Source organism: Sorex araneus, chromosome 2 (genome assembly GCF_027595985.1).
Source record: "Sorex araneus isolate mSorAra2 chromosome 2, mSorAra2.pri, whole genome shotgun sequence".
NCBI lineage: Eukaryota > Metazoa > Chordata > Mammalia > Eulipotyphla > Soricidae > Sorex > Sorex araneus.
In genome coordinates, this window is record NC_073303.1 from 234,375,534 (window position 1) to 234,402,437 (window position 26,904).

Consider the following 26,904-nt stretch of genomic DNA (forward strand, 5'->3'; position numbering starts at 1 on the left):
GATGCTGGGAATCGAACCCGGGTCGGCCACATGCAAGGCAAATGCCCTACCCGCTGTGTTATCGCTCCAGCCCCTATCATTTTTGCTTTTTGGGTCACACCCGGCGATGCACAGAGGTTACTCCTGTAAGGAGTAACCTCTGCATTCAGGAATTACTCCTGGCGGTGGACCATATGGGATGCTGGGAACCGAACCCGGGTTGGCCACATGCAAGGCAAACGCCCTACCCACTGTGCTATCGCTCCCGCCCCAGGAAAAAAAGCTTAAGGAGATGGAGATGTGGGTGGGGGGTTACGAAATAAGGGGTGACAGATGCTGGTCCAGACTCCCATTGGTTCTGTGTCCCAGTTCAGGTTAGTTCTGAGACTCAGTTTTATCATCTGTAGAATGGGGAGAATGGTAACGGTAGAGAGCACACAATTAGAGGCACTCAGGGCTTCACAGGCATTCAGGGCTTCACAGGGAAGGAAGCGGGAGGGGTTAGGCCAACTCTGGGCAGTGCTGGGGGGGACGACGTGCGGGGCCGGGGTGGAATGGGCCATGTACAGGATGAGCCCCTTGCCCCGTACACTCCGCGTTCCAGACCGGCACTTTGTTCTTGTGTTCTGGGTGCCGGGACCCAATCCAGGGCCTGTCTCTACTGTGGAGGGAGCGCCCTGCCCCTGCTCCCCCCGGCCCCCAGTCTGCTCTGCTCACCTCCCGGCCAGCTTTGTCCTCATCAATGTCTGTACCCCCCGAGGGGACCCAGGATGGCCCAGTAACAGCCCCTTCCAAATGCACTGCCAGGCTGCCGTGTTCACGGACATTCAGGACGCGGCAACCGCGTAACTTCCTGCAAGAGGCCAAGGATGACGATCCGTTCGTCATCTTTCCATCCGTCCATTCATCTGTGCACTCAGCCCTCCCTCAATCTATTCATTCATCCTCCCATCTAACACTCATTTATCCGTCCCGCCATTCTCTCATCCCTCCACCCACTCATCCCTTCATCCATGCATCTACTCATCCATCCATCTCTCCATCCCTCCATCCACCCATCCATCTGCCCATCCCTCCACTCATCCATCCACCCACCCGTCTGCCCGCCCAGACAGGACAGGTGACAGGACTCAGGCTGGAGAGCCAAATGAGAAGGAAAGAAGCTCCGGAAAGGCAGTGGTGGCCCCAGGCCTGATGACTCCCAAGGGTCAGAGGTCAGAGGCAAGCCTGGGTCACTCATTTGGGGGTCGATGGCAAGGCACAGTGGCCAATAGGTAGCAAGCCTGAAGCTGGGAGGGGCGAGACAGCTGGTAGACAAACCTCCGCCAGAGTGAGAGCTCAGTGTAGCTGCAGACTCGGAAGAACAAGGCACCAGCACAGCTTGCCAGTCTGGGCACCATCCCTGGCACGGTCCAGGGTGCCCACATACCTGCCTGAAGTCACCCCTTCGGTCGCAGCCAGGAGTAAACCCTGAACCCTGCCCATGTGGCCCAAGGACAGAAAAAAAAAAAAAGAGCAAAGAAACGAAAACTTAAAATAACACAGAAATCAGGGCTGGAGCGATAGCACATCGGGTAGGGCGTTTGCCTTGCACGTGGCCGACCCAGGTTCGATTCCCAGCATCGATATGGTCCCCCGTGCACCGCCAGGAGTAATTCCTGAGTGCATGAGCCAGGAGTAACTCCTGTGCATCACTGGCTATGACCCAAAAAGAAAAAAAAATTTTTTTTCTTTTCTTGTTTTTGTCCTTTTTTTTTTTTTGGTTTGGGGACCACACTTGGCAGAGCTCAGGGGTTACTCCAAGCTCTGCAATCAGGGATCACACCTGACGGGCTTGGGGGACCCTGCATGGTGCCAGGGATCGAACCCGGGTTGGCCGCATGTAAGGCCAATGCCCTCCCCACTGTACTGTCTCTAAGTCCTGAATAAGACACATTTTCTTTTTCTTGTTTTGGGTGGTGGTGGCTGGGTGAGACTTAGCCCACAGTGCTCAGAGGACACTTCTCTATTCATTGCTCAGGGGCCCACGCAGTGCCAGGGATGGAACCGGAGCCTCCGGCACGCAAGGCCTGTGTTCTGGCCTGTTGAGCATCTCCTTGGCCCCAGGACCAAGAGTCTCGGTGGGCCACATCAGAAATGGGAACAGGGGCTGGAGCGATAGCACAGCGGGTGGGGCGTTTGCCTTGCATGCAGCCGACCCGGGTTCGATTCCCAGCATCCCATATGGTCCCCTGAGCACCGCCAGGAGTGATTCCTGAGTGCAGAGCCAGGAGTAACCCCTGTGCATCGCTGGATGTGACCCCAAAAGAAAAAAAAATGGGAACAGGGTCAGGGAGTCCAGTGGGTAAGGCACTTGCCTTGCATGTAGCCAACAAGGGTTCAACCCAGCACTCGTAACATCCCCCAGGCTCTGCCACGAGTGGTCACTGAGCACCGCTACAAACACACATACTATTTTGAGTGGTGCTCAAAATAAAACATAACATAGCAAATGGGGTGAAGCCATAAAGACAGTAAGTAGCTTACCTTACCACCGCAGTGATCTCTGAGCACTGAGCCAGGAGTAAGCCCTGAGCACTGGTGGACCCCCAAAAAACCAATAACAACAACAACAACAACAAAAACAGATGGGGTTACTGAAGCCCAGAGAGGGGAAGTAACATAGGCAGAAAAACCGTATCATAGAGCTGGCGCTGTCCAGCAGTCAGGGCATTTGCCCGGTATATGGCTGAACTGGGCTTTTTGTTTGTTTGTTTGTTTTTTGCTTCTTGGGTCACACTAGGCAATGCACGAAGGTTAGTCCTGGCTTTGCTCTCAGGAATTGCTCCTTGTGGTGCTCAGGGGACCGTATGGGATGCTGGGGATTGAACCAAGGTTGGCCGTGTGCAAGGCAAGTGCCCTACCCGTTGTGCTATCACTCCAGCCCCTGAACTGGCTTTGATCCCCAGAATTCCGGCACCCCACAGGAGTAATCCCTAAGTGAAGAGCCAGAAGTAACTCCTGAGCACCATTGGTGTGGCCCAAAAAAATCAAGAGAGAGAGAGAAAGAGAGAGAGTAAGGGGCCAGAGAGATAGCCCAGTGGTTAAGGCTTGCCTAGTATCCTTGACAGGGTTGGAACCCCGACAAGGCATATGTTCCCCCAGGCACCACCAGGGGTCACTCCTGAGCAGTGAGCCTTACCTCCTGAGTATAGATGGTGTGGTCCCAAAAGACCCCCCCCTCCAATTCTGTTCTCATCCTGGCAATCTATCGCACCCCCAGACTCAAAGTCGCTATTCCTGGCACATTTAGGGGTTTGTGCGTCCATCTGTTGCTGTGAGAGGGGCATGAGCAGCTGGCTCTGTGGTTTGGAGGAGGTCCCCCACTCTCAGCTCACGTCACTTTGAGGAAGTAGAGGGCTCCAATGCCAGACAGTTAACATCAGCTCACCACAGAGCTGGGGGGGGGCCACCCTGCAGCCCGGCTGGCAAGGGAGAAAACTGAGGGCCTGGACTATGATCTGTCCCTATTTTTGTATTTATTATTTTGGGGTGGGGGGGTCACCTGAGCTGGCGATGCTCAGGGCTGACTCCTGCCTCTGCACTCAGGAATCACTCCTGGGGGTACTCGGGGGACCCTGTGGGGTGCTGGGGACTGAACCCCGGTCGGCTGTGTACAAGGCAAGCACCCTGCCTCCTGCTGTACTATCTCCAGGTCCGATCTGTGTGTGTGTGTGTGTGTGTGTGTGTGTGTGTGTGTTTGGGCCACATCAGGAAGTATTCAGGAGCAGGTCCGATCTCTCTGTGTGTGTGTGTGTGTGTGTGTGTGTGTGTGTGTGTGTGTGTGTGTGTGTGTGTTTGGGCCACATCAGGAAGTATTCAGGAGCACTCTGGCCATGCTAGGGAACCAAACACGAGGTTCCTGCATGCAAAATCTGTGATCCAGTGCGCCACCTTCTGGCAGGGCGGGGAACGGAGACTCCCGCCCTCGGGTCTGCAGTGAGGAGGCCTGATTGGGAGCCCCAGTTTCAAACTTTGTCCCTGAGTGACCTTGGGCAAATAACTTTCCACCTCTCCCGCCCCGCCCTCACCCCAGTTTCCTGCGGAGATGTAGGGCGCAGCTTTGAACGCCAAAGCTGCAACGCAGAATGAAGGCCTTCGAAATGCTCTTGGGGCGCCAGACTCCAACGCGCCCCACGTCCCACACTTTCCTCCAAGAGGCCCCGGTTTAGCTTTGCGGGGCTGGGGGTGCGGGATGGGAGGGAGGAGGAGCAGCTGGCTCCCACTCCTCGGAGCGCGGGGATCTCTCCCGCAGCCTGCGGCCGGCCGACCTGGCGCCGGGTCCCCGGGACGCTCAATACGCATGAAATAATAATACAGGGGCGCCGCGCGCTGGCCGCTAGAACCAGCCCCACGGGCGGCGGGTGGCGAGGCGGAGCGCTCACCCCGCCTGCGGCTCGCCGGTCAACCGGCAGAGGGCGCGCGCGAGCCGGAGCGCGCTGGGGAGCCCCGTTCCCTGGCCCCATCCATGCCTATGGAGGGGCGCAGGAGCCCCCGAAGGAGCCAAGGCAGCACGAGGCCACGGGGAGCCTAATCCCGTCCCCTCCACCACTTCGTCCTTTTTATGTTTGTTTGAGGGCTACACCTGGCAATACTCAGGGCTGACTCCTGGCTCTGCACTTAGGGATCCCTCCTGGGGGTGCTCTGGGGACCCTGTGGGATGCGGGGCGGGGGGGGGGGGGAAGGTCGGCCCCGGGTCATCACGTGTAAGGCCAGCGCCCTCACCGCGCTGTCCCATCCCCTGGGCCCCCACCTCTTCGTTCCTGAAGCCCTGCAGTGGGTGGAGAGTTTAGGGATCCAAATGAGGGTGGGGCAGTAGGGATTCCGAGGGGTTCGCCCCCCAATTCAGGCAAGCCCCTTCCCTCAACCCCCTCCCCCTCCTGCTCCGTCTGCCTTCGATGGTGGTAAGGGTGGTACAGTGACAGCCCCACGGGATGTAGACTCAGGCACCCCAGGTCGACAGGGGTCTGTGAATGCCTTTTTGAAGTGGGGGGCGTGCCCTATCTCTTGAGGGGGGGTGTCCTGGGACTTGAGTCTAGAAGGTTCTCCGTGCTCCTTTTTTGGAGGCTGAATGAATTCCATCGGTGGGGGGGCGCTGGGAACCGGGGTGCATGCTGGTAAAAGCCCCTTTTTGAGAACGGGGCTGGCGGGGTGCCCATTCTATGAGCCAGATTCTCACATCAGCCTCTCAGTTCCCCTTCCTCCAGCCCGGGGAGCGAGGGGGGCAGCGGTGCCACGCGTTCGGAGGCGAGGCCGGTCACACTGACACCGACATCTGCGCCCCAGCAGAGACGCCAAGGAGGTTCCTGTTTTTGCTCGCCTCCTGGGGGTGACCCAGTCCCTTTCCTCTCCCTGAGCCCCAGGGGGTTTGGGGGTGCTGAGTGACTCAGAATTTCCAACTGAACCCTTTGGGGAGGGCAAGGGGCATGCCTCAGCCCCACTTTATAGGCGGGGAGCTTAGAGCTCAGAGAGGGCAAGGCATCTTTGCGAGGACACACAGGAATTGCTCAGACCTGACTGAGCACTGCCATTTCTTTACACACATACACACACACACACACACACACACACACACACACATATACAACCCAGCATGTGAGCACTGCCTTTCTGGGCCTCAGTTTCCCCATCTGTTCCATAGGGGGGGTGAAGTTCCCCGGTGGGAATCCTGAGACGATCGCAGTAAGATGAAGATGGATTAGTGTGACGACGATAACCACTCAGCCGCTGTCCCCGAGAGACAGTGCTCCGGACACTGAGAAGGGGAGTGTCTGGGGCTGGGAAAGGGACAGGAGGCCGGATCCCAGTGCCCCCGCCCCCCTGCTGTGTCTCTGGACAGTGACCTGACTCTGGCGCGCTGCCCCCGCCTTGGCATTTCCTGTTGATTTCAGCGTTGTTTTCCTTAGCCCTGCTCCAGGTCCCCCTGGGAACTCGCCGGCTCCTCTTCAGCCCCGTGACACGGGCTTCCTGGGGTGGCCAAGGGGGAGACAGCACCTCTTGGCCTACTTGGTGCCCCCCGCCTCACCCGGGGAAGTGAGGCGGCAGGGCCCGAGGGGCAGCACTGATGCTGGGGGTCCCCTGCAGGCCCTAGAACTAAAGGATGGCTGCCAGGCTGCCCACGGTCGCCTTCCTTGGAGACCCCACGAGAGAGAGACCCTGACCCGAGCGTCCTCGCCACGCCGCCCACTACATGCGCACCCCTGGGCGTCAGGCAGAGCCCCAACAGTCCGACCCCAGAGCACCAGGTGGCAGACGGGGCCGGCGGGAGCACCCCCAAACAGCCAGACCACTGGCTCTGGGAGTCAGTGGGTCGGAGGAACAGTGGCCTGGCCAGGGGGTCCCACTGTCCCTGCACCACAGACATGCACCCCTTGAATACAGCCTGTCAACCCTGCCGCTGGGGGAGGGGCTGCACCCCGTCAGCCTCCACATTCCAGGGGCGCAAACAAGTCACGCTTGCTCGCACCCTCACCGCCCTGGGAAGCAAATGACTGTCTCAGGGACACCCCCAGACAGTGTCCCTGGAGCAATTCCTCTGTCCCAATCACAGGGTCCCCGCCAGGCCAGGCTGTCACAGCTGGTCACAGAACTGGGGTCAGAGCCAGGCGAGACACTGGGTACCCCAAAGGGTACCCTGGTCGCTGCTCCCCCCCACTCACAATCCTGAACCAAGAGGCGGCTCCAACGCAAAAGAGCCCCCAAAGTGCTCTGGCCACTAAGATCCTTTACAGATGTCAGAGCCCAGCTGTGGCAGGAACACCCCCAAACTCACCCAGTCTTGCACCCCCAAGGGGGGCCCTGAGGTCCTCTCTGCCAGAAGGAAACTGGATCTGGCTGTACCCCCATCAAGGCCCCCCCAATGCCCAAGCACAGAGAATCGAGCCCTCAGGGCTGTGCGCCAGGAAAGTCCCTCCAAGTTGCGACCCGGCGTTCCCCGAGGAGTCCTACAAGGCCACCAACTAGACGGACCCCCGGTAACTACTCCGTACCCCATCCCGGGCTACCCACACGCAACCTCGCACTTTCTAAGTCGGCTTCGGGACCGGCCCGAGGGTCTCCGAGGCCCCAGCCGTCGCCGACACCCCCCCACCCCGCGCCCCGTATCCTTCCCCTGCCTGCCAAAGCGCCCCCGGCCGCGTCACAGCGCCCCCCCGCGGCCAGCACGGCGCGGCGCGTCCTCCCCGCGCGCCCAAGCCGCGCGCGGCCACCGAGCGCCCGAGTCTTACCGCCTGCCGCCGCCGCCCGCGCCGCCGCCGCCGCCGCCGGTGCCGTGGAAGGACGAGGGCCAGGACATGCGGGTGGTGCGCAGGCCGGGCCGGTCGCCGGTGTCCACGGCGTCGGCGCGCTCGATGGGCCGGTGGGGCGAGCGCTCGGGCTCGGCGCGCTCGGCGCTGTCGGAGTAGCCGCGCTGCTGGATGCGGATGGGGGTCCGCGGCTGCCGCCACAGGTGCTGGGGGGGCGGCTTCAGGGTGGCCTGGCCCTCGCGGGGCCCCGGCAGCGACAGGGACAGGCTCCTCTCGGCGGGCGCGGCCGGGGGCTCCATGGCGCCGGCCTCCCGCGCCCCGACACCGGCGCCCCCGAGCTGCGCCCGGCTCAGCGGCGCGCGTCCCCCCCCGCCCGGGGCCCCGCGGGCGCGCCCGGCCTCCGACGGGCCATGGCGCCCCGGGGACAGACCCGGGGGCGCGACGGGGCCGATCGCCCCCGGGCCGGGCGCCGACGCTGGCACTGGGCGCCGGGCGCAGCGCTCCGTGCCCGGCTGAGCTCTCGGCGCTCGGGCCCCGCGCGGCGCCAGCCCCGGCTCCCCCCGCCCCGTCCCGCCCCTCCCCGCCCCCCCGCGCCCGCCGCGGCTGTCAGCGCCGTCCCCTCCCCTCCTCCGTCCCGGCCAGTGGGGGGCAGCCACCCAGGGAAAGAAGGGGGGCCCTTCCCGCCCACGCAGAGCCCCGCTGCCGACGGGGAGGGGGCGCCGGAACCCGGCGGTCCCCGGCGCGGCGGGCTCCGCCGCGGCGCGCCCGGGCGCGAAGGAGTTAAGCGGTTAATCCGATCGGATGCGGACACCCTACTGGCTGCCGGGGTGTCAGTCAGTCTGTCCATCAGGGCCGGGGCGGAGCCCGCTGCTGGCGTGTCCCCGCGGCTCTCCGCGGCCGGGGGGGAACGCGTGGGGAGTGGTCGCGCGGTCCCTGGGACTTGGTCCCTGCGGCGAGGAGCGGCGGGCGCGGGGTCCCTCCTCCCTCGGAGGTGGGTGGGAGGACGGGTTTGGGGGTGCGCCCTGGGCGGGAGGTGTGCGCACGTGGCCCCTGTCCCCGGGTGTCTGTGTTTTCGACTGCGGCGGGAAGTGTGTGCGCGCACGTGGTCGGCGGCTGTTTTCTCTGGCGTTCGCGGTGTGTAGCTGCGTGTCTGGGGGTGAAGGATGGGTGCGCCCGAGCTCTGCCTGTCTGGGGCGGGGGGTGCGCCTCGGCGGCGTCTGTTCTGGGGGCCTGTGTATGTTCCCACGCTTTGGGTGTGCGCCGCGGTGTGTGGGTGAGTGCGGAGTTGTGCACGCGATTCGCCCCGCCGGGGTCCGAGTTGGGGGGCGGTCTCTGAGGGGCTCTGTGTCGTTGTTGGGGCGGGAGGGGCAGCGGTCCACTCGGGGGTCTGTTTGGGGTGTGTCCCTTGGCTTACCCCGTGGGTCCAGGAGGACGGCTCGCGGTAAATCCCCCGCCGCGCGGGGTGGTGAGCCATCCACCTCTCCGAAAGCGCTTCGGCGAGAGGTAAACTGAGGCAGAGCCCCCGGCAACCCTGAGACGCACCCCCGCGCCCTTTGCAGGAGCGTAAACAGCCGCGCCTCCTCCCCGCGGCCCCCGCCGGCAGAGCCCCCCTTCCGGCACCTAAATCGGGAGCCGCCGTGACTCACGCACCGCCTCCCCCAGCGCCGCGCCGAGCGAGCGAGCGGGATCCGGGCCCTCCCCTCCCCCCCCACGCCCCGGTCCAGGCCAAGGCCGAGGGGTGTGGGGGGGCGGCGGGGCGGGGGTCCGCACGGAGACGAGGGCCGCGCTCCCGGGCTCCTCGGGGGCTCTGGCTCTCACTGGCTGGGGCGCTCCCGGGGGACCCCGGCTTCTGCGCCCTTGCTCCCCATTCTCCGTCTCCCCGGGGCCAGGCCACGCCGTCTGCCACCACCCTCCCCCCACTTCTTATAAAAGCCGGTTTCCAACCCCCACAGTCGCTTTTCTCTGGGCTAGAGGGGGCTCCGGGCGTGGGCGAACTCAGAGCAAGAACCGGCCCCCCCTCTCCGCCGCCGCGGGCTATCTCGGAGGCCGGGAACTGCGTCCCCCACTTTCTCACCGACCCTCCCTGCAAGCGGCAGCTGGCAAAATGGGCTTCTAGGGGGCTGGCAAAGCGTCCAGTGCACCCCCAGGTCCGCTGGGAGGGACCAGCGGTGGGGAGACTTGGGGGGAAGTGCAACCGGCAGGGCCCAGAAGGGGTTCACCGGCGGAATGGGGGTGGGGTCAGGCCTCAGCTGCAAAAAAAAAAAAAAAAAAAAAAAAAAGGGCAATGTAATCGGAGCTCTGGCCCGAGCTGGGCTAGATCAGGTTGAACTTGAACCCAGCAGAGACTGGATGCGGGGCCTTTGGGGGGTGGGGGTGTGGAAGGATGCATCAGCCCACCAGACTGAGTGGCAGCTTCTTCTTTGCCCCTCCTCCGGGGACCCTGACCCAGGGGGAAAGCACCCCCAGTGTCCAGCGGAGTGGTTAAGGGGGTCGGGGTGGAGAACCCTGTCATGGGGAGAGCCCCCCCCCCCCCCCCCCCGCAGCTGGCCAGCCGCCAGGATCTGAGCTGCTCAGCACTCCTTACAGCTCCTCCCTGGCCCAGGATGGGGGTTACATTGCCCTTGGGGGACCCAGATGAGAATCGGCAACACCCCCTTCAGGGTGAGATGAGGCTTGGGGATTACTGACCCCCGCCCCCAACACACAGGCACCAGAATTAAGAAAAATGCTGGCGCCAACCCCCAGAATCCCGCATCCCCGTTGCAGCTGGGAAGGAATCCAGGCCTCTAGGAGGGGAACCAGACGCAGCCAGTCCGAAGGGCTTCCCTTCATGGGGACCCCTTGCTGACTCAGGGGGCTGGAAAATGCAGGTTCCCCGAGAGGGGTGGGTGGGGAGCTGCTTGGGGGGGGATGTCAGTTCTGGTCTGGAGAAAGGTCCAGAAGGTCTTGCAAGAACAAAAAAAAAAACAGCATGGATTCAGCCTGGGACTGGCGGGTCCCTCCCACCCCCTCTCTCCACTCACCTGTCTGCTCTGGTGATGCAGATCCGCGGGGAGATGAGCAGAGGCAGTGTGGTGGGCCGGGCTGGCAGCGTGACCCCCAGGTCCGGGGGCTCGGGGCCAGCACAGCCGAGCCCAGGCCCAGCAGAGAGACGACGTCGAGGCCGCCGGAGATCAGCCCCCAGCATGTTGGCACAGACGCACTCAGGGGGCTCCCGCAGTCTCTGAGGAAGGACAAGGCTTGGCTGGGGGGAGGCAGACTGCTCCGAACGGTCCCCCCCCCAGCCACCCACCTCCCTAGCTAGCAAAGTACTGGATTGGGGTCGGGAGTGCCCCCACCCAGGGGAGGTTCACCCTGGAATGTCCTTATTTTACTTTTTAATGTTTTTTTAGGGGCACTCGGGTTTCTGAGCTCAGGGGTGGGCGGGCCACTCCTGGCTGTGCTCTGGAGACCCTATGGGGTCTCGGGGATCGAACCTGGGCAGCCCACATGCAAGGCAAACACCCTCCCTGCTGACCCATGGCTCTGGCATTCTGACCCCCCTCTTCCAACCGTTTCCTCAGGCTCCCCCTTTATCCCGCGCTGTTGGGCTGACTCACTTTCTTGACCTCGACAGGGAAAATACAGAATCGGGTAAACTGAGGCCAGAGGACACTGGCCTGGGCGGGGGGGGGGGGGGGGGAGGGGGGAAGAGCAAAGCAACGCTCCATGACCAGTCGCTTTCCCTAGAGCGTTCCCATCGCGTCTTATCCCCAGGCCCGAGGGCGGGGGGGACGGACAGGACACTGCGGCTCTTGTTCATCGCACCAACTCAGCGCGCTGTGCAGGTTGTGGGGGTCGCGGGATGTGGGCGGAGGGGTCAGTGCCTTCTGCAGAATACCAGCTGTCCAGGACAGCGGCCACAGGCATGCGGGCGCCCCCTACCGGCCGGGCCTGGAATCCGCCCCCACGCCCCGTGCGGGGCCCCGGGCCGTGACATCAGCGAGCGACTGACGCACCGCCTGGCGGTGGGTGACGTGGTCCCCCCATTGCCACAGCAACAGCTGACGCACGGCCGGGCTCCGGCCAGCGTCAATGCCAGAGTTGGCCACTGGGGGGCCCGGGTCGTCGCAGCGCCCCCCCTTCCCAGGCTCCCCCGGGATCCCGCCGTGCAGCCCCGGGAGCTCCCGCCGCGTGGGGCGCGTGGTCCGAGCCGGGGGCCGGAGGAAGCGGTTTCTTCCGAGTTTGCTGCTGGGCTTTTTCATTCTGAGAGCCCCGAAATAGCTGCGAGGTGCGGGGGCCGGGCGCGGAGAGACGGAGGGCTCGGGCACAGATGGGGGCCGCGCAGGCAGAGGCGCGCGGAGACAGACGGGGACGCGTGGAAATAGAAGCAGACAGACAGGGACACAGACGCAGCGCGCCACGCGGGGTGCGCCTGCCCCAGACTCCTGGGCGAGTCTCGGGGGGATGACGGGGGTGTCAGAGGAAGGGAGGGGGGCGGGAGGCTGGCTCACCTCACCTGGGCATGGGGTGCTGCAGAGGCCGTGCCCTCTGAGCGGGGCCGCGAGAATATAAGCAGCCCTCCGGGGGTCCGAGGGAGAAGGAAATGGGGTGCGACCTGATTGAGTTCTTGCAGAAGCGTCTGGCACTCAGTCAACGGTGAATCAGTACTACCTACCGATGTCTGAGCCATGGGGATTACCCGAACCCAAGTCAGATGCATGTGACACCTCTGGGCTCCCTAGAAGGAAAATTTGGTCCTCCACAACAGGCCCCATCACTTCCCTCCCTCCCGTCCCATCCTCCTCCTCCAGCTCTTCCCCACCTGCCACGCTGACTGGGGTTGTTATCGGGCACATTCCAGGGCACATTCCAGCCATAGGGTCTTTGCCATCCCCCCCAGTGAGAAATCTCTATCTCTTCCCCCACAGACCCCCCCCACCCCTGCCCAGAGCCATGCGCTTCACGTCCTTCAGCTCTGCCTCAGTTCCGCCTGTATCATGCTTATTACTGACTCTACTCAGAAACACAAAACTGTTTGATCTCTTTTTTTTTGGGGGGGTGGGTCACATTCAGAGATGCTCAGGGGTTACTCCTGGCCCGGTGCTCAGGAATGACTCCTGGCAGTGCTCAGGGGACCATATGGGATGCCGGGGATCGAACCTGGGTTAGCTGCGTACAAGGCAAGTTCCCTCCCAGCTGTGCTATCACTCCAGCCCCTGTCGGATACAGGCAGGCCCTGTATTTCACAAAGGGATGCATGCATAGAAATCACTTAAGTGCAACATCCACTTCTTAAAAACAAAAACAAACAAACAAAAAAACTCCTGGCTCTGCCTGTACTCAGGGATCACTCCTGGCAGAGCTCAGGGGGGAACCCTATGGGACGCCAGGGATTGAACCCTGGTCAGCTGCGTGCAAGGCAAGCGCCCTACCTGCTGTGCTAACGCCCCAACCCCCAATCTCTTCTCTTTAGCCACACAGAGCTCCGCTGTTCTCCCTTCCCCACCCCAACCCCACCATAAAGCTCCCATCAGAGTGTAATTACCTGGTTTCCCCATTAGGCGGCGCTCTGTAAGGGCAAGAAGCAGTACCCATAATGCGCCACACCGGGTCCTGTGGCTCTGAATGAATATAGGAAGGAAGGGGTAAGTCAGACATGGGGAGAAGCACCCCCCTTCTCAGGATACAGACAGATCTACAGGCCGGGTGGCGGTTGTCAGGGTCCTGCTCTGGGAATGTCACTGACCGAGGTACCATCTAGACTCTGCTGCAGAGCAGCTGTTCACCCTTAGGCAAGTCACTCAACCCCTCTGAACCTCAGGTGCTCTCTTGGTTTAAAGGCTGACAAGGCCAGAGGGAGACAGCAGGGAGGGAGCTTGCCTTGTACGCACCCATCCAAATTCAACGTTCAGTTCCCGGCACAGCAGAGAGTGATTCCTGAGCACCACCCAGTGTGTGTGTGGGGGGAAAGCAGGGGGAGGGGCTGGAGCGATAGCACAGCAGGCAACCCAGGTTCGATTCCCAGCATCCCATATTGTCCCCTGACACCACCAGGGGTAATTCCTGAGTGCAGAGCCAGGAGTGACCCCTGTGCATCGCCGGGTGTGACCCAAAAAGAAAAAAAAAAAAGGCCGGGGGAGAAGCCAGAGCTATAACTACAGGACAGTGGGGAGGGCGCGCGCCTTGCATGCAGTGGACCTGGGTTCCATCCCTGGCACCTCAGAGGGTCCCCCGAACACCCCTAGAAGTGATTTCTGAGTGCAGAGGCAGCAGCAAGCCCTGAACGTCACCAGGTGTGGCCAAAGTACAAAAAGGGGGGACCCTCAGGCTTCCCACCTCCTGCCTCTCTCCCGGGGCTGAGGCCGGAATGACCTGACGCCTGGCATGGCGAACTCTGAGCAGAGCAGGACTGCCCGCAGCAGGGGGATGCGCCGAGGTGCACAGCTGGTCTTGTGGAGTGACACACGTGAGCTTTCACACACACAGACTCACACACACTCACACACTCATACTCCCCTACACTCTCATACACACTCACACATACAGCCTCACACTCATACAGTTACACACTCATTTTCACTCAGACTCCTGCACACTCTCACACACATAATCTCACACTCTCCTACGCTCAGTTACACACATGCCCATATTCACTCTCATACTCCCACATGCTCATACACTCACACATACAGTCTCACACTCATACACACTCATTTACAGTCACACACACACCTCATACTCTCACTCACACTCTCACACTGTATATAGTCACACACACACTCAGCCTTGCATCTCCCTGTGACAGCCACACCCCGGGGGGGGGAACACCCCCCCACCCCCCGCCTTCCCACCTGGAACTGCAGCCCTGACATTCCCCCTGTCTGTCAGGGGGGAGACAGTCCGGACCTGGCTTCTTTTTTTGTTTTGTTTTGTTTGCTTTTTGGGTCACACCTGGTGATGCACAGGGATTACTCCTGGCTGTGCTCTCAGGGACCACCCCTGGCAGTGCTCAGGGGACCATATGGGATGCTGGGATTCGAACCCGGGTCAGCCACGTGCAAGGCAAACGCCCTACCCGCTGTGCTATCACTCCAGTCCCACAGGCCTGGTTTCTTTTTCCCTCCCGCCACCTGCAAAGCCACAAGCCCCTTGCTGGTGCCCCAATGCCCAGCACCCATGACGTGCTCAGGGTGGGCAGAGGGAAGAGCAGGTGAAACAGAGCCCCTGGGCCCTGGGACGCCCCCCACTTCTTCCCCCATCGGCCCCCAGCCCTGGCAGAAACCCTTGTGCGGTGTGGGGTGGGCGCAGGGCCCGGAGGGAGCAGTCCTGCTCAGCCTGCCTTCCCCTCCCCTGGGGAAGCGGGCCAGCTGGGAGGGGGGTCCAGATGGCAGCACAGGCCCCGCTGGGCAGCTGGTACCAGGCTCCGGCTGCGCGGCCTCCTCCTGCCAATATGTCAGCGCCATCAGCCGCCGGGCTGGCTGGGCACCCCGACAGAGGAGCTCTGACTTCGTCGGACACCCCCAGTCCCTGTAGCCAGGAAGATGAAAGGCATGTCCTTGGCACAGCCCAGCCACACTCGGAGCTGGGACAGGGGACACAGCCCACAGCTAAGGGACTGTCCTGTCACTGCACCACCACACTGGGTCCCCCCCCCCCACTCAGGCATCATCCCAGAGCACTGCTGGGTGTGGCCCCAAACCCGTCCTTCCCGCAAAACCACCCGTGCCGAGCGCTGAGCGTGTTTGTTTGCAACCCTCCAAAACGGGTATAAAATTGTCTCTGTGGGGCTGGAGTAACGGTCCAGAGGGGCGGGCACTGGCCTCATGCTGCCCCCCAGGTCAGATCCCCGGCATCCCATACGACCCCCTAAGCACCACCAGGAGTGATCCCTGAGCACAGAGTCAGGAGGAACCCTGAGCATCTCTGGCTGTGCCCCTGCCACCCAATAAACAAATCTACAACAATGTGCATGAAATTAGGCTGCGTCCAGGCAGTGAATATCCTGGTCTGGGTCAGACACTGGGCCCTCATGTAGTCCGTGTCCTGGCACGGTGAGACCTGAATGATGGGGTATGCTGGTGGCCAGGGACAGTATGTGGGTGTGGCGGGAAGCAACACTGCATGTGTGACAGGCAGATTCCAGGGTCTGTGACCCCAGCCACTAAGTAGTCTCCCTTGGTTCTCTTAAGGGAAGCTGTTGAGCTTTGGGGGCAAGATGCTCAGGGGTTACTCCTGGCTCTGCACTCAGGGATCACTCCTGGCGGGACTCGGGGGACCCTCTGGAATACCGGGGATCAAGCCCTGGTTGGCAGCGTGCAACCAGGGTGCCCTCCGGCTGCCCTATCGTTCCAGCCCCAACATTTCAGCTCTTCCAGGAGCTCTTCTAGGGCGCCCCCAAACTGAAGGGCACCCCTCTGGTGTCCCCTGCCCCAAAAGTCCTCTGCATTGCCCCAGCTTCCGTCCCACAGATTGTCCCCTCCTCAGGGGCTGGTCTCTGTCCCCTCCCTCACGGTCCTCTGGGCGGCTCCAGCAGCCACCTGGGGGCGAGCCTGGGTCCTTGCCTGTTCCCCCAGCACCTGGGTGAGTGGGCGCGGGAGGAATCCCCGACTGGGTGAATCAGACCTGTGAGCGGGGTGGATGGGGGAGGTGGGTGCCAGCTGAGTGCGTGGATTCCTGGAGGACCTCAAGTCCAGTCAGTGATGTTCACTCTTCTCTTCCTTCCCGCCTCACCCCTGCGTTCAGGAACCCCGCAGTGCCAGCCATCAAACTCAGGGGCCAACCGTGGGCTCCCAACTTGGCAGGATCTGCACAGCTGCCAAAGCCTCACATTTTATTTTTGGTTTTAGGTCCCTACCTAGAGTGCTGGGAAGGGCTGTCGCTAATTCCAGGAACCCTGTAACGCTGGGGATGGAACTGGGGTTCCCACATGCAAAGTCTGACCTTGTCCTTTGGGGCATCACCCTGAGCCCATTACAACCCACCCTCCCCCCGAGCCTCCCTTTTTTTTTGTGACACCTGATGATGCTCAGAAGTTACTCCTGGCTCTGCACTCAGGAATTACTCCTGGTGGTGCTCTGGAGACCATATGGGATGCCAGCATCGGACCCAGTTGGCCACATGGAAAGCAATTGCCCTCCCCGCTGTACTACCTCTCCACACCCCCCACTATTTTTTTTGGACTTTTTTGGGTCACACCCGGCGATACTCAGGGGTGACTCCTGGCTCTGCACTCAGGAATCACTTCTGGTGGTGCTCGGGGGACCCTATGGGATGCTGGGCAGAGAAGCCGGGTCAGCCACATGCAAGGCAAGTGCTGTTCCTGCTGTACTCCCGCTCTAGCACCCACCCCCACATTTATGGGGCTAATGACACCCCATCAGTTCCCTGCATTGCCACTGTCACTTTTTTTGGTTTACTTTTTGGTGCTCAGGGCTTACTCCTGGCTCTGTGCTCAGGGATCACTCTTAGGACCCTATTTGGTTCTGCGGATGGAACCCCCGTTGGCGGCGTGGAAGACAAGGGGAAACACAACGACTTGGATTCTCTTGCCCTGAATGCAGTCAGCATGGACTGAACACCCCCTGGCACTGCTCCAGAGGGGAGCTGCACCCCCAGCTCCCGAGAACTGAAACAAACGAGGAAGGCTGCAATGCTCAGGGCTAGCTTCTGGCTCTGTGCTTTGGGGTCTCCTGGCGATGCGGTGCCAGGGAGGGACCCAGGGTGGCAGCACGCAAGGGAGCCGTCCTCCCCATTGTACTGTGGGTCATCTCATTTCATCTTGAGCGATTGGGGACCCCCGCCCCCGCATTCAGTTACTCTGCCTGATTGAAGTTACTCTTCAAAATTTGCCATCACAGTATTTGTTTACACATTCCTCTGCACATCCCTCCTGCCCCCCTCCCCGCCCCCGCCAGGCTCAGGGGAGGGCGGTGTTGGGGTTGGGAGGATGGGCAGAGAGAGCTCAGCCAGGACCCCTGCACCCCCCCAGCCCCCATGATGGGAAATAGATGTGAAATGAGACAAGCGGGAAATGATGGCGGGGAAGCTAGCTCGCAAACGCGGACTTCGGGACTTCCCGAACCCACTTTACAGAGTGGGGAAACGGAGGCTCGTGAAGGCAAACCCGCTGATCCAGTGGCCCCGCAGCGAGGGAGCGTGCGAGTACCCGACTGGGGAGATCCCGGAGCCCCATAGCGGCGTCCCACCCCGCACCCCCTTCTCTTGGGAACCAAGACCCCACAGGAGAGGTGCTGGCGGGGCTGGGGGCGCTCCCGGGAGGTGAGCGGCGGGAACGACCCGCGCAAAGCAACTCGGTGCCTCTGCGGGTCTCCCCGACTGGAGACGCTTTGCGGGCACATTCGGTACAGCCCGGCGCTGGCGGGGCGCTGCTGGCGCCTGGCGATCAATTCTGGGACGTAGGGTTTCTGAGACCCCGTTCCACCAAGACTGGGGGACAGGAATCTGCAAAGCCAGGGGGAGACCTCCCCCTTCTCAGCGCGCCCCGCGCCTTTCCCGGAATCCCCGGCACCGGGGGGAGGGGGTACCCCAAGCACACCCTCAGCCAGGAGGCGGGCCTGAAACCCTCAAAGGGCGTCCGGAGGGGAGCCGCGGCTTGCACCCGAAGCAGCGGAAGCTCATTGCCCAGCCCCCACGCCCTGGCCCGACCGCGGGCCCGGGGGTCTCTTCCCCACCGCTGCTCACCGCCCGAATCTTACCTTACAGGAGGGGGGCGGGTGGGCTGCAAACCCCGCCCTCTCCAGCTTAGAGAGTGAGGGGGGGGGCGCGGGGGGCAGTCCAGACCCTTTGTTTGCTGGTGTGTGTGTGTATGTATGTGTGTGTGTGCGCGCAGTTTTGCTGTGGGTCCGTGCGCGCGCGTGCCCGGGCCGTGACGGTACCGAGCGACCGGACGGCTGGGGCTGGAGGGGGAGGGGAAAAGGGAGAAGAAGGGGTCACCCCCCACCGCCCCTGCTCACTCGCGGATTTGAATGGAGCGCCAGGGGGAGGGGCGGCTGCGGGCGGGAGCTTTTGTCTGGATGGCCCCTCCCCATACCGGGCCAGGGAATTCCCCCCCAATCCCAGGCCCCGCGGCCCCTGGCCCTGGAGACCTTTACTTCCTTCCCTCGGGTCCCCTTTCCAGAGGGAGAATCCTGCAAGTTTATCCCATCCCCACCCCGGTGGTTGGAGGACTTTCCAAGCACCCCGACCCCCCCCCCCCCCGCCCCGGAGATAATCCGAGATAATCCTGCGGCGGGTTTGCAACGCGGCCTTTTTATCCCGCTCTTAAAAAGTCGGGGTTGTCCTGTATGCAAATTGCAAACCCTCCAAAGCAGAGTCATGGAGTTCTCAGAGCCCTAGCAAAGAAACGGGAGGGCGGGTCCCGACGAAAGGGACGGTTCAGGGGGGTGTACCGGGTCTGGGAGACCCTCGGTCCGCACCTCCACGGCGCCCCCGCATCCGGCTCCGCAGACACTCACCAGCCACCGGCCCGGTTCGCGGGGCCCGAGCATGGGCCGCTGGTTAGACACCAGCGACACACAGCGGTCTCAAAAGGACACGTCCCCGACCCGCGGGCGCCCCGGACCCGTTAGCGGGATGGGGCGATTCCATCGCGGGTCTCGGTGCGCCAAATGCCGCTTGGGATGGACAGGCAGCGGTCCCGAGGTCGGGCCATAAGCATCCCTCTCCCAGCCCCACACGGACGCCCCCATAACCCCCAAGTTAGACCCTCCTAGGGTAGGACCCCGGCACCCCTCGGATTGGAAAGACCCCTTCAGATCCGACACCTCCTCCCACAGTCGGGCCGGGTCCGGCTTCTCTCCGAGGCTCCGCCCCTGCAGTGGGCTCGGGCAGGCGTCACTGCTGCGTGGCTAAGGGACAGTCCGGGCTCTCCTCCTGCACCACCCCATCCCCCACTCCCCCTAGCCCACCTAAGTGAAAAACGAGGGTGGTTCGAAGTCTGAGCGCTCCCCGGTATCCCCGAAAGGTCTTAAAGGAAGACCCGCGCCCCCGAAGTGGCGGGTCACGGTTGCGGGGGGGGGGATATTCCCGAGAACCGCAAACAGGAGCCGGCCCCTTTAAGAGGAGCTCAGTCGCCAGGACCGCCGCCGCCGTTGCTAGGGAAGTGACGCCAGGCGCGGTTGGTGGGCGGGAGCTCCCGGCCGGAAGCGGAAGGGGCGGGGCTCCGGGGCCGAGTGTCCAGCGCTGCCGCCGCCGCCGCCGCCGCCGCCGCCGCCGCCCGAGCCGGAGCGGGCTGGGCCGCCGAGGCAAGATGGTCGACTACAGCGTGTGGGACCACATCGAGGTTTCCGACGATGAGGACGAGACGCACCCCAACATCGACACGGCCAGCCTCTTCCGCTGGCGGCACCAGGTAGCGCGCGTGCGCCCGTCCCCTTCGCCCCCTTCTCCCCGGATCCCGCTGCAGAGTTGGGACCCCGGGGGCGAGGGGGATCCCACCGCTGACACCCGCGACTCCACCCCACAGTCTGGACTTTCAGCCCCCCGGGGTCCCCAAGTGACCGGGACCTTGACGCGACCCCAGCCCCCCGCCCCCCAACTTCGACTTGTGTTCGCCCCCCCCCAACTCCCTGAGCGGGGCTCTCGCGGGGTTGTTCCTCCAACCCGTCTGGGACCGTTTTTTTAGGGGGGTGGCACCTGATCTTGTCCCAGTCCCCGCTTCTGGGGATGGTCTATCAGCTCTGGATTTCTGTTCTGAGCCCTATCTGCCCTGGAGCGGGATGGGGGTCGGGGTGGGGTTCGGGTTCGGATCCGGGTTCGGATCCATGGAGCCCGCGGGTCTGCGTCCAACAGCGTGCAGTCTGCCCTTCCTGGAGGTCTGCCGCATTCCCTGGGACCCCCACCCCCACCCCTGCCGTGGAGTCTCAAGACTCCGGCCTCCTTCCCCTCGGGGTCCCCAACCGCGCCCTGACCCAGTGACCAGCCTCCCCCCTCGCCTGGGACCCCAGTTTCCCATTCCAGCAGGAAACCCGGCCCACGTGGCGTGGCTTCCGCCCCCCCCCCCCCCCCCCCGCCTGGTATTGCGACCCAGTCCCTGGCTGTCCCCCCTGTTCCCCACCCCCCAGACTTCCTGTGTGACTGAACCTCCCCCAGGGGAGGAAAACCACCTCCTGAGATGAGTGCTTGACCCTTCCCCGGCCTGCAGGTGCGTTTTTCCTGGGTAATTCCAAATCCAGAAGCCCAGTTCTGCCCTTCCCCTCGCTCCCAGTCTGGTGGGGCTTGCAGGAATATTCTGGCTTTTGTTATGGAGGGGGCCACACCCAGCTGTGCTCAGGGATCACTCTTGGTGGGTGTGCACGACCATCCATCCGCGGTGCTGGGGTTTGGCGCGCAGGCAAGCACCCTCCCCGCTGTACTGTCATCACAGAAATATTCTGGCCTGCTGGGCCATCCCTCTAGCCCCCCAAATCAGAACTACCCCCACACGCACCACGGATCTGTAGCTGGGGTCTTCCCCACCCCAGGGCATGCAGCTCTCGGCCTTCGCGCTCCCACTCTCCCAAAGGAAGGTGCGTTCATGTGTCCCCGAGGGCCCCGTTTCCCTCCACCCCCCATCCTGGAGCCCCAAGTCCAAACCCCTTATCTCCAGCTGCGCTTGCTGTCCAGGCTACCCAGTGCAAGAGAAGAAAGTACTAGAGTCTTTCTTCCCACGGGTCCCATTTTACTATGAGACCTTTAGGTCTCAGCAAAGCTGGGGGACCTTCTCTTGGGGACACCTTTTTGGTTTTGCTCTTTTGGGCCACACCCAGTGATGCTCAGAACTTACTCCTGGCCCTGCATTCAGGGATCCCTCTGATGGCACTGGGGGGACCCAGTGGGGCACCAGGGATGGAATCCAGGTTGGCCACATGCAAGGCCAGTGTCCTCCCCACTGTACCATCAGCCCGGCCCCCAGGGACACCTGTTTCTGTCACTCAAAGGAGGCTAATCTGTGTGGCCTGCCCGTGGGGAGACCAGGACCCCTTTTCTGCAGCATCGTCCTTCCAGAAGACCCTCCTTAAACCAGGTCTGGAATCCCTGCCTGTCCTGAGCGCCCCTCTGTCATGGGGCCTGGGGCGGGGCGGGGTCCCGAAGCAGTTCCAGTACCTGATTCTGATCCAGCCCAGCCTCAGGCAGCTCCGGCTTTTCTGGGTACCCGGCCCTTGCACCCTACTTGGTGGAATGAAGGGAGGGAGGGAGTTGACGCCAGGTGGCACCTGCCCACCCCCAGTTTAAGTCCTGGCACCTTCCGAGAGTGGACAGGGGAAGGCCCCACCTCTCAGCTGCTGTCCCTGGGGGGTGCCACTGCCTGAACCCGCATCCCCAGAGCCCCCCTGGCTAGGTGCGGGTAAAGTCAGGGCACCCAGGGCCGAGCCTTAGAGAGGCACCCACATGCGTGTTCTCATGCCGTGGCCTGTCCTGTCCCAGAGCCTTCACTTAGGCCGGGAAGCCAGCAACCCACCGGATGACAGGTGGTCGTGAGGGGGCAGGGGGACTAGAGCCCTGCCGTTTTGCATTCACTGGGAGCTTCTTTATCTCAGCTCCGAGAATGGAGGGAAGGAGCGAGGGAGCCCTTAAAATTTCGGGGTGGGCAGGGGCATAGGGGTGTCTTTCTTGCACACAGTCAGCCGGGGTTCATCCCCAGCATCACATAGGCTCCCCCAAGCAATTCCTGAGTGCAGAGCCAGGAGGAAGACCAAGTGTAGCCAGCTGTGACCCTTCCCCAAAAGAGATGAAGATTGGTGGGGGGATTGTCTATATTAAATGAGACTGCTCGGGGATCTCTCCTGCCTCCGTGCTCGGGGCTCGTTCCCGCCCTCCATGCTCAGGGCTCACTCCCGCCTCTGTGCTCGGGGCTCACTCCCGCCTCTGTGCTTGGAGCTCGCTCCTGCCCTCTGTGCTTGGGACTCACTCCTGGCAGTGCTCGGGACCCTCTGCGATGGTGGGGACTGAGCTGGGGTTCAGCCACAAGCAGGGTGAGCACCTTAGTCCCTGGGCTGCCTCTCCGGCCCCAGGCCAGCTCAGCAACACCCTACTAGTACATGTTGGCTGTGGGCTCAAGTGGGGGCCCTTCTGGGGACACACACACACACCTGTCATCCAGTTACGGGGCTCAGTGCTGTGGGGAGCAGGGTCGCCACGCTGGAACCCTAAGTTGGAGCGCCCAGCTCAGTGGTGGGGTTGAGGGGGCTTAGTGACTCTGGGAAGCAAGCATTGGGCACAGTCAGGTTCATTGGAACCCCCACTCTAGCTTGGGGTGCGGGGAAGGTTGGGGCTGGTTGTGTGTGCTACAGAGGACCCCCAGCAGCTTCAAGCGTGGGTGGAAGGGCCGAGATTGGAGGGGTGGGGTGGCACCTCTGATGGGGGCGGGTCCTCCCGCTGTCCAGGGGCGTGGCCTCCGCTCAAGCCCCGCCCTGCCCCTCAGGCCCGCGTGGAGCGCATGGAGCAGTTCCAGAAAGAGAAAGAGGAGCTGGACCGGGGCTGTCGCGAGTGCAAGCGCAAGGTGGCCGAGTGCCAGCGCCAGCTGAGGGAGCTGGAGGTGGCCGAGGGTGAGGGCGGCCGCGCCGAGCTGGAGCGGCTGCAGGCCGAGGCACAGAAGCTGCGCAAGGAGGAGCGGGGCTGGGAGCAGAAGCTGGAGGAGCTGCGGCGCAAGGAGAAGAGCATGCCCTGGAACGTGGACACACTCAGCAAGGACGGCTTCAGCAAGGTGCGGGGCGCGGGGCGCGTGCGGGTGGGCGGGCCGGCGGGCCTGCGGCGGCGGACGCAGCACCCCACCCGTGTCACCCCGTCTCATCTGCTCCCCCAAGGCCCTCACCCGAGGCCACACCTGCCAGGCCCAGGCCCCTGCCACTCGGATGTTCCTGGCGCCGCGCCCTGCACAGTGGACAGGATGGGCGCGGCGACCCCGGCCCCCGCGGCCCCGGCCCGGGCCCACTCCCCCTCTCGCCCCAACACAGAGCATGGTCAACACCAAGCCGGAGCAGGCGGAGGAGGAGTCAGAGGAGGTGCGGGAGCAGAAGCACAAAACCTTCGTGGAGAAGCACGAGAAACAGATCAAGCACTTTGGTGAGCGGGCGGGCAGCGTGCCGGCCGGCGAGCGCGCGGAGGGGCCGACGCAGCGGCCCGCCGACACCCCTGTCCCCCCTGCGCAGGCATGCTGCACCGCTGGGACGACAGCCAGAAGTACCTATCGGACAACGTGCACCTGGTGTGCGAGGAGACCGCCAACTACCTGGTCATCTGGTGCATCGACCTGGAGGTGGAGGAGGTGAGCGCGCCCCCTGGCGGCCGGGCTGGGCACTGCCCGGAACCGCCGCGCTGATGGCCGCGCCCGGGCCGCTCCCCTTTTGTCCCTGCAGAAGTGCGCCCTCATGGAGCAGGTGGCCCACCAGACCATCGTCATGCAGTTCATCCTGGAGCTGGCCAAGAGCCTGAAGGTGGACCCCCGGGCCTGTTTCCGGCAGTTCTTCACCAAGATCAAGGTAGGGGAGGGGACCCGTCAGGGTGGAGAAGGGGACTGTGTCCTGGGGGCGGGTGGCTTCGGAGCCCGCGCCCCCATGACCGCCACGGCCCCCCACCCCCACAGACCGCCGACCGCCAGTACATGGAGGGCTTCAATGATGAGCTGGAGGCGTTCAAGGAGCGCGTGCGCGGCCGTGCCAAGCTGCGCATCGAGAAGGCGGTAAAGGAGTATGAGGAGGAGGAGCGCCGGAAGCGGCTGGGGCCCGGCGGCCTGGACCCCGTCGAAGTCTATGAGTCCCTCCCAGAGGTACAACAGCTGCGGCTTCCCGCCCCTGACTCCCCCCAGGGCCGGGGGGTGGGGGGAACCTTGGCCCTGACCCGGCCCCCCTCCACTGTCCCCCGCAGGAGCTCCAGAAATGCTTCGACGTGAAGGATGTGCAGATGCTCCAAGATGCCATCAGCAAGATGGACCCCACGGTGAGGCCCCGCGCGGTGGAGTTTGTGGCTTGTGATTGGGGGGCCCAGGGCCCGGTCGAGGAAGTGTCCATCCATCCTTGGGACCCCCAAACTCGCCCCCTCCATCTTCAGTCATGTCACCTTGATGATGATCAGAAGCAGATTTAGGGCCGCTAGGCCCCGGGTGTCCCAGTGGACTCTGGTGGGATGGGCCTCCTAAGACCCAGACAGGTGTTCTAGAAGCTTCCATGGGGGTAAGAATGGAGAACGATGTTTCCTGGATTGGGTGATGGGGGCCCCAGTCCCACATGGAGTCCTAAGCACAGCCAGTGTGCTTCTGTTTGTGGCCCCCAAACCAAAAAATTTTCACTGGGGGCATGGTCTTTAATGTTTTTCCTTGAGAAGGTGGCCATAAGCCAGGTGAGTTTGGGAACCTTTGATCAGGAACAGGCTCGCTGGACTGACCACTAACTGCCCTCCCCCTCCCCACCTGCCCTTGGAAAGTCCCATTGGTACATCAAGCTTGGAGGGCCACTTGGATGTATTTTTCTTTTGGGGAGGGGGTCACACCTGGCGATGCACAGCCTGGCTCTGCACTCAGGAATCATTCCTGGCGGGGCTCAGGGGACATGATCCCCTGCCGGGGATCGAACCTGGGTCAGCCGCTTGCGAGGCAAGCTCCTTACCCGCTGCCCTATCGCTCCAGCCCCTGATACATTTTTCTTCTGTCTGCCTGGGTTTGTGCCCCAGACCGGACAGCGGTGAGAAGTTCCCCGAGGTTCCTGCTGCAAGAGTTTGTGGCCTGAGGGCCCGAGTGATAGATCACGTGGAGGGCGTGTGCCTTGCATGTGCTGGCCTGGAATTAATCACTGACACCACACATGCTCCCCCAGGCCCACCAGGAGTTACCCCTGAGCACTGCCAGGTGTCACACACACACAAGTTTGTCGCCGGGGACATGACCCCTGGGCTGTGCGCGAGGCTGTGAGGTCCGTCCCTCACGGTCAGTGGCCAGCAGAGACAGGCAGCCCCTGTCCCTTGCCCAGGGGACAAGGCCACCTGGCCGGGGCAGGGCGACTCACCCGCCCGCCTTCCTGCCCGCAGGACGCTAAGTACCACATGCAGCGCTGCATCGACTCGGGCCTCTGGGTCCCCAACTCCAAGTCAAGTGAGGCCAAGGATGGAGAGGAGGGGGCCCCCAAGGACCCCGAGGCGGACGCCAGCCCCAAGGCCAGCGACCAGAAGGATGTCAGCGCGTAACCCGCCGCCCCCCCACCTACAGGCCTTGCCTCACCCCCTTTCCCCCATGCACCCCTTTTCAGAAAACGAAAATAGATACCGTCTCCCCACTCCTGGCTTCCTCCACTTGTGCTCCCCCCGCCCCGGAACCGACCCCTCACTGCCTCCAAACCCCCATCTTGGCTTGGGGTCCAAGGGCCTCACTGCCTGTCCCTCTCCCCAATCAGCATAATGCCAAAGGCCTGGGGGTCCAGGGAGGGGGAGAGGAAGGTCCTCAGGGCAGGGGTGTGGACCCCCCAGCCAAGGGGCTGGCTCCAGACGGGGGCGTCTGTGTGATGGCGGCCGCGGGGCGCTCTGGTAAAGGGAAATGAAATATCGCTAATAAAAGTCTCAGATGCTCCCTTGTGGGGCGTCGCCGGGGCTGTGGCCTCAGCTATTCTCTTGGGGGGTGGGGGGCCCCCTGAGCCCTGTTTTTATTTATTGGCGGGGCAGGACACCCACAGTGTTCAGGGCTGACTCCTCACTGCACTCTAGAGTTGCTCCTGGCGGGGCTCGGGAGACCGTCCAGGGTGGCAGGAATTGTACCCAGGTCAGCCCCTGCTGGCAAGCCCCTTCCCCCCTGTGCTGTCCGCCCCCCACCCCCACCCTGCTGGGTCTGTTTTAATTGTTTTGTTTTGGGAGCCACATCCAGCGGTGCTCAGGGCTTCCTCCTGGCTCTGTGATCATGCATCGCATTGAGAGATGCTTGGGGGAGCCTGTGGGGTGTCTGGGGTCACCCCATGCTAGGCGAGCACCTTCCCCACGGTGCTCCGGTCTGGAGGTGACCCCGCCAACCCTAGCCCAGGGCTCCCTCACATTTGGCCTGGACACCTGGGTGCCCCTCCTCAGCGGCCCTGACCCCCGTGAGCTCAGGTCGGGGCCATGACCCGCCCCTGTAGCCCCCAAGTTGAGCAACCAAGTGCCCAGCACCCAAGCACAGCCAGCCCCATTTGGCAGCCCTCTGAGCCCTGTCCCTGCAGTTTTACCTGGAATGGGGATTAAGCTGCCTGGACCCCGGGAAAGGCCTGGTGGGGGCTGTATGGAACAGGAAGACATGGCACCTACAGTCCCCAGCATCCCGAAAACCCTGAGACCACCTTCAACGTAGGACATGAGTCTCGCACTCACAGTGAGGCCTCTGTCCATTGTTCTCCAGAACACCACTGCGAGTGGCTGCTTACTTCCAGACCACTGCTCCGGGTCACCTCCTAAAAGCCCTCCGTGACTACCTTCTCAGTTGGGGTGTCAGTTGGATCACACAAGAGGTTGTCAAGGGAAGGGCCCCATATTTGATTGTGCGCAAGCTCTTTGCCACCAGGGGGCAATGGTTAGCTATGAACGGCCTTGCCCTAAGGAAGGTGAGGGTTTTGCTGTGTGTTTGGACCACACCAGGCAGTGTTCAGGGCTTACTCCTGGTTCTGTGCTCAGAGATCACCCTTGAGGGGCTTGGGGAACCGTATGGGGTGCC

At 62.8% G+C, this 26,904-nt stretch overlaps 2 protein-coding genes and 1 long non-coding RNA gene across 6 annotated transcripts in view; 2 read left to right on the forward strand and 1 right to left on the reverse strand.

The window, feature by feature from the left end:
* Positions 1–18,886, reverse strand: part of PDE4A (phosphodiesterase 4A) — a 44,936-nt gene extending 26,050 nt beyond the window's left edge. The window contains exons 1-3 of one of the 4 annotated variants that reach the window (XM_055126396.1): positions 18,719–18,886; positions 11,920–11,982; positions 10,286–10,485 (exon numbers count right to left, since the gene is read on the reverse strand). In XM_055126396.1, coding sequence (XP_054982371.1) covers positions 10,286–10,485; positions 11,920–11,982; positions 18,719–18,751 — 296 coding nt within the window. In that variant the 5' untranslated portion in view covers positions 18,752–18,886. Of the gene's footprint in view, positions 1–7,244; positions 7,791–10,285; positions 10,486–11,760; positions 11,983–18,718 lie in introns of those variants that run through there. The other 3 variants (XM_055126394.1, XM_055126397.1, XM_055126395.1) reach the window with 3 other exon arrangements.
* Positions 8,281–9,209, forward strand: LOC129402041 (uncharacterized). Its single transcript, XR_008628516.1, has 2 exons — positions 8,281–8,396; positions 8,822–9,209. It is a non-coding gene; the product is annotated as an uncharacterized LOC129402041 (long non-coding RNA).
* Positions 18,887–19,375: 489 nt separating the features above from the next.
* CDC37 (cell division cycle 37, HSP90 cochaperone) lies at positions 19,376–25,817 on the forward strand. The gene is made up of 8 exons (XM_055126399.1): positions 19,376–19,614; positions 22,666–22,947; positions 23,198–23,306; positions 23,393–23,508; positions 23,600–23,722; positions 23,827–24,009; positions 24,108–24,179; positions 25,263–25,817. Exons 1-8 carry the CDS (start codon positions 19,513–19,515, stop codon positions 25,416–25,418), a joined length of 1,143 nt encoding a protein of 380 aa, XP_054982374.1. The 5' UTR covers positions 19,376–19,512; the 3' UTR covers positions 25,419–25,817.
* Positions 25,818–26,904: the final 1,087 nt, after the last annotated feature.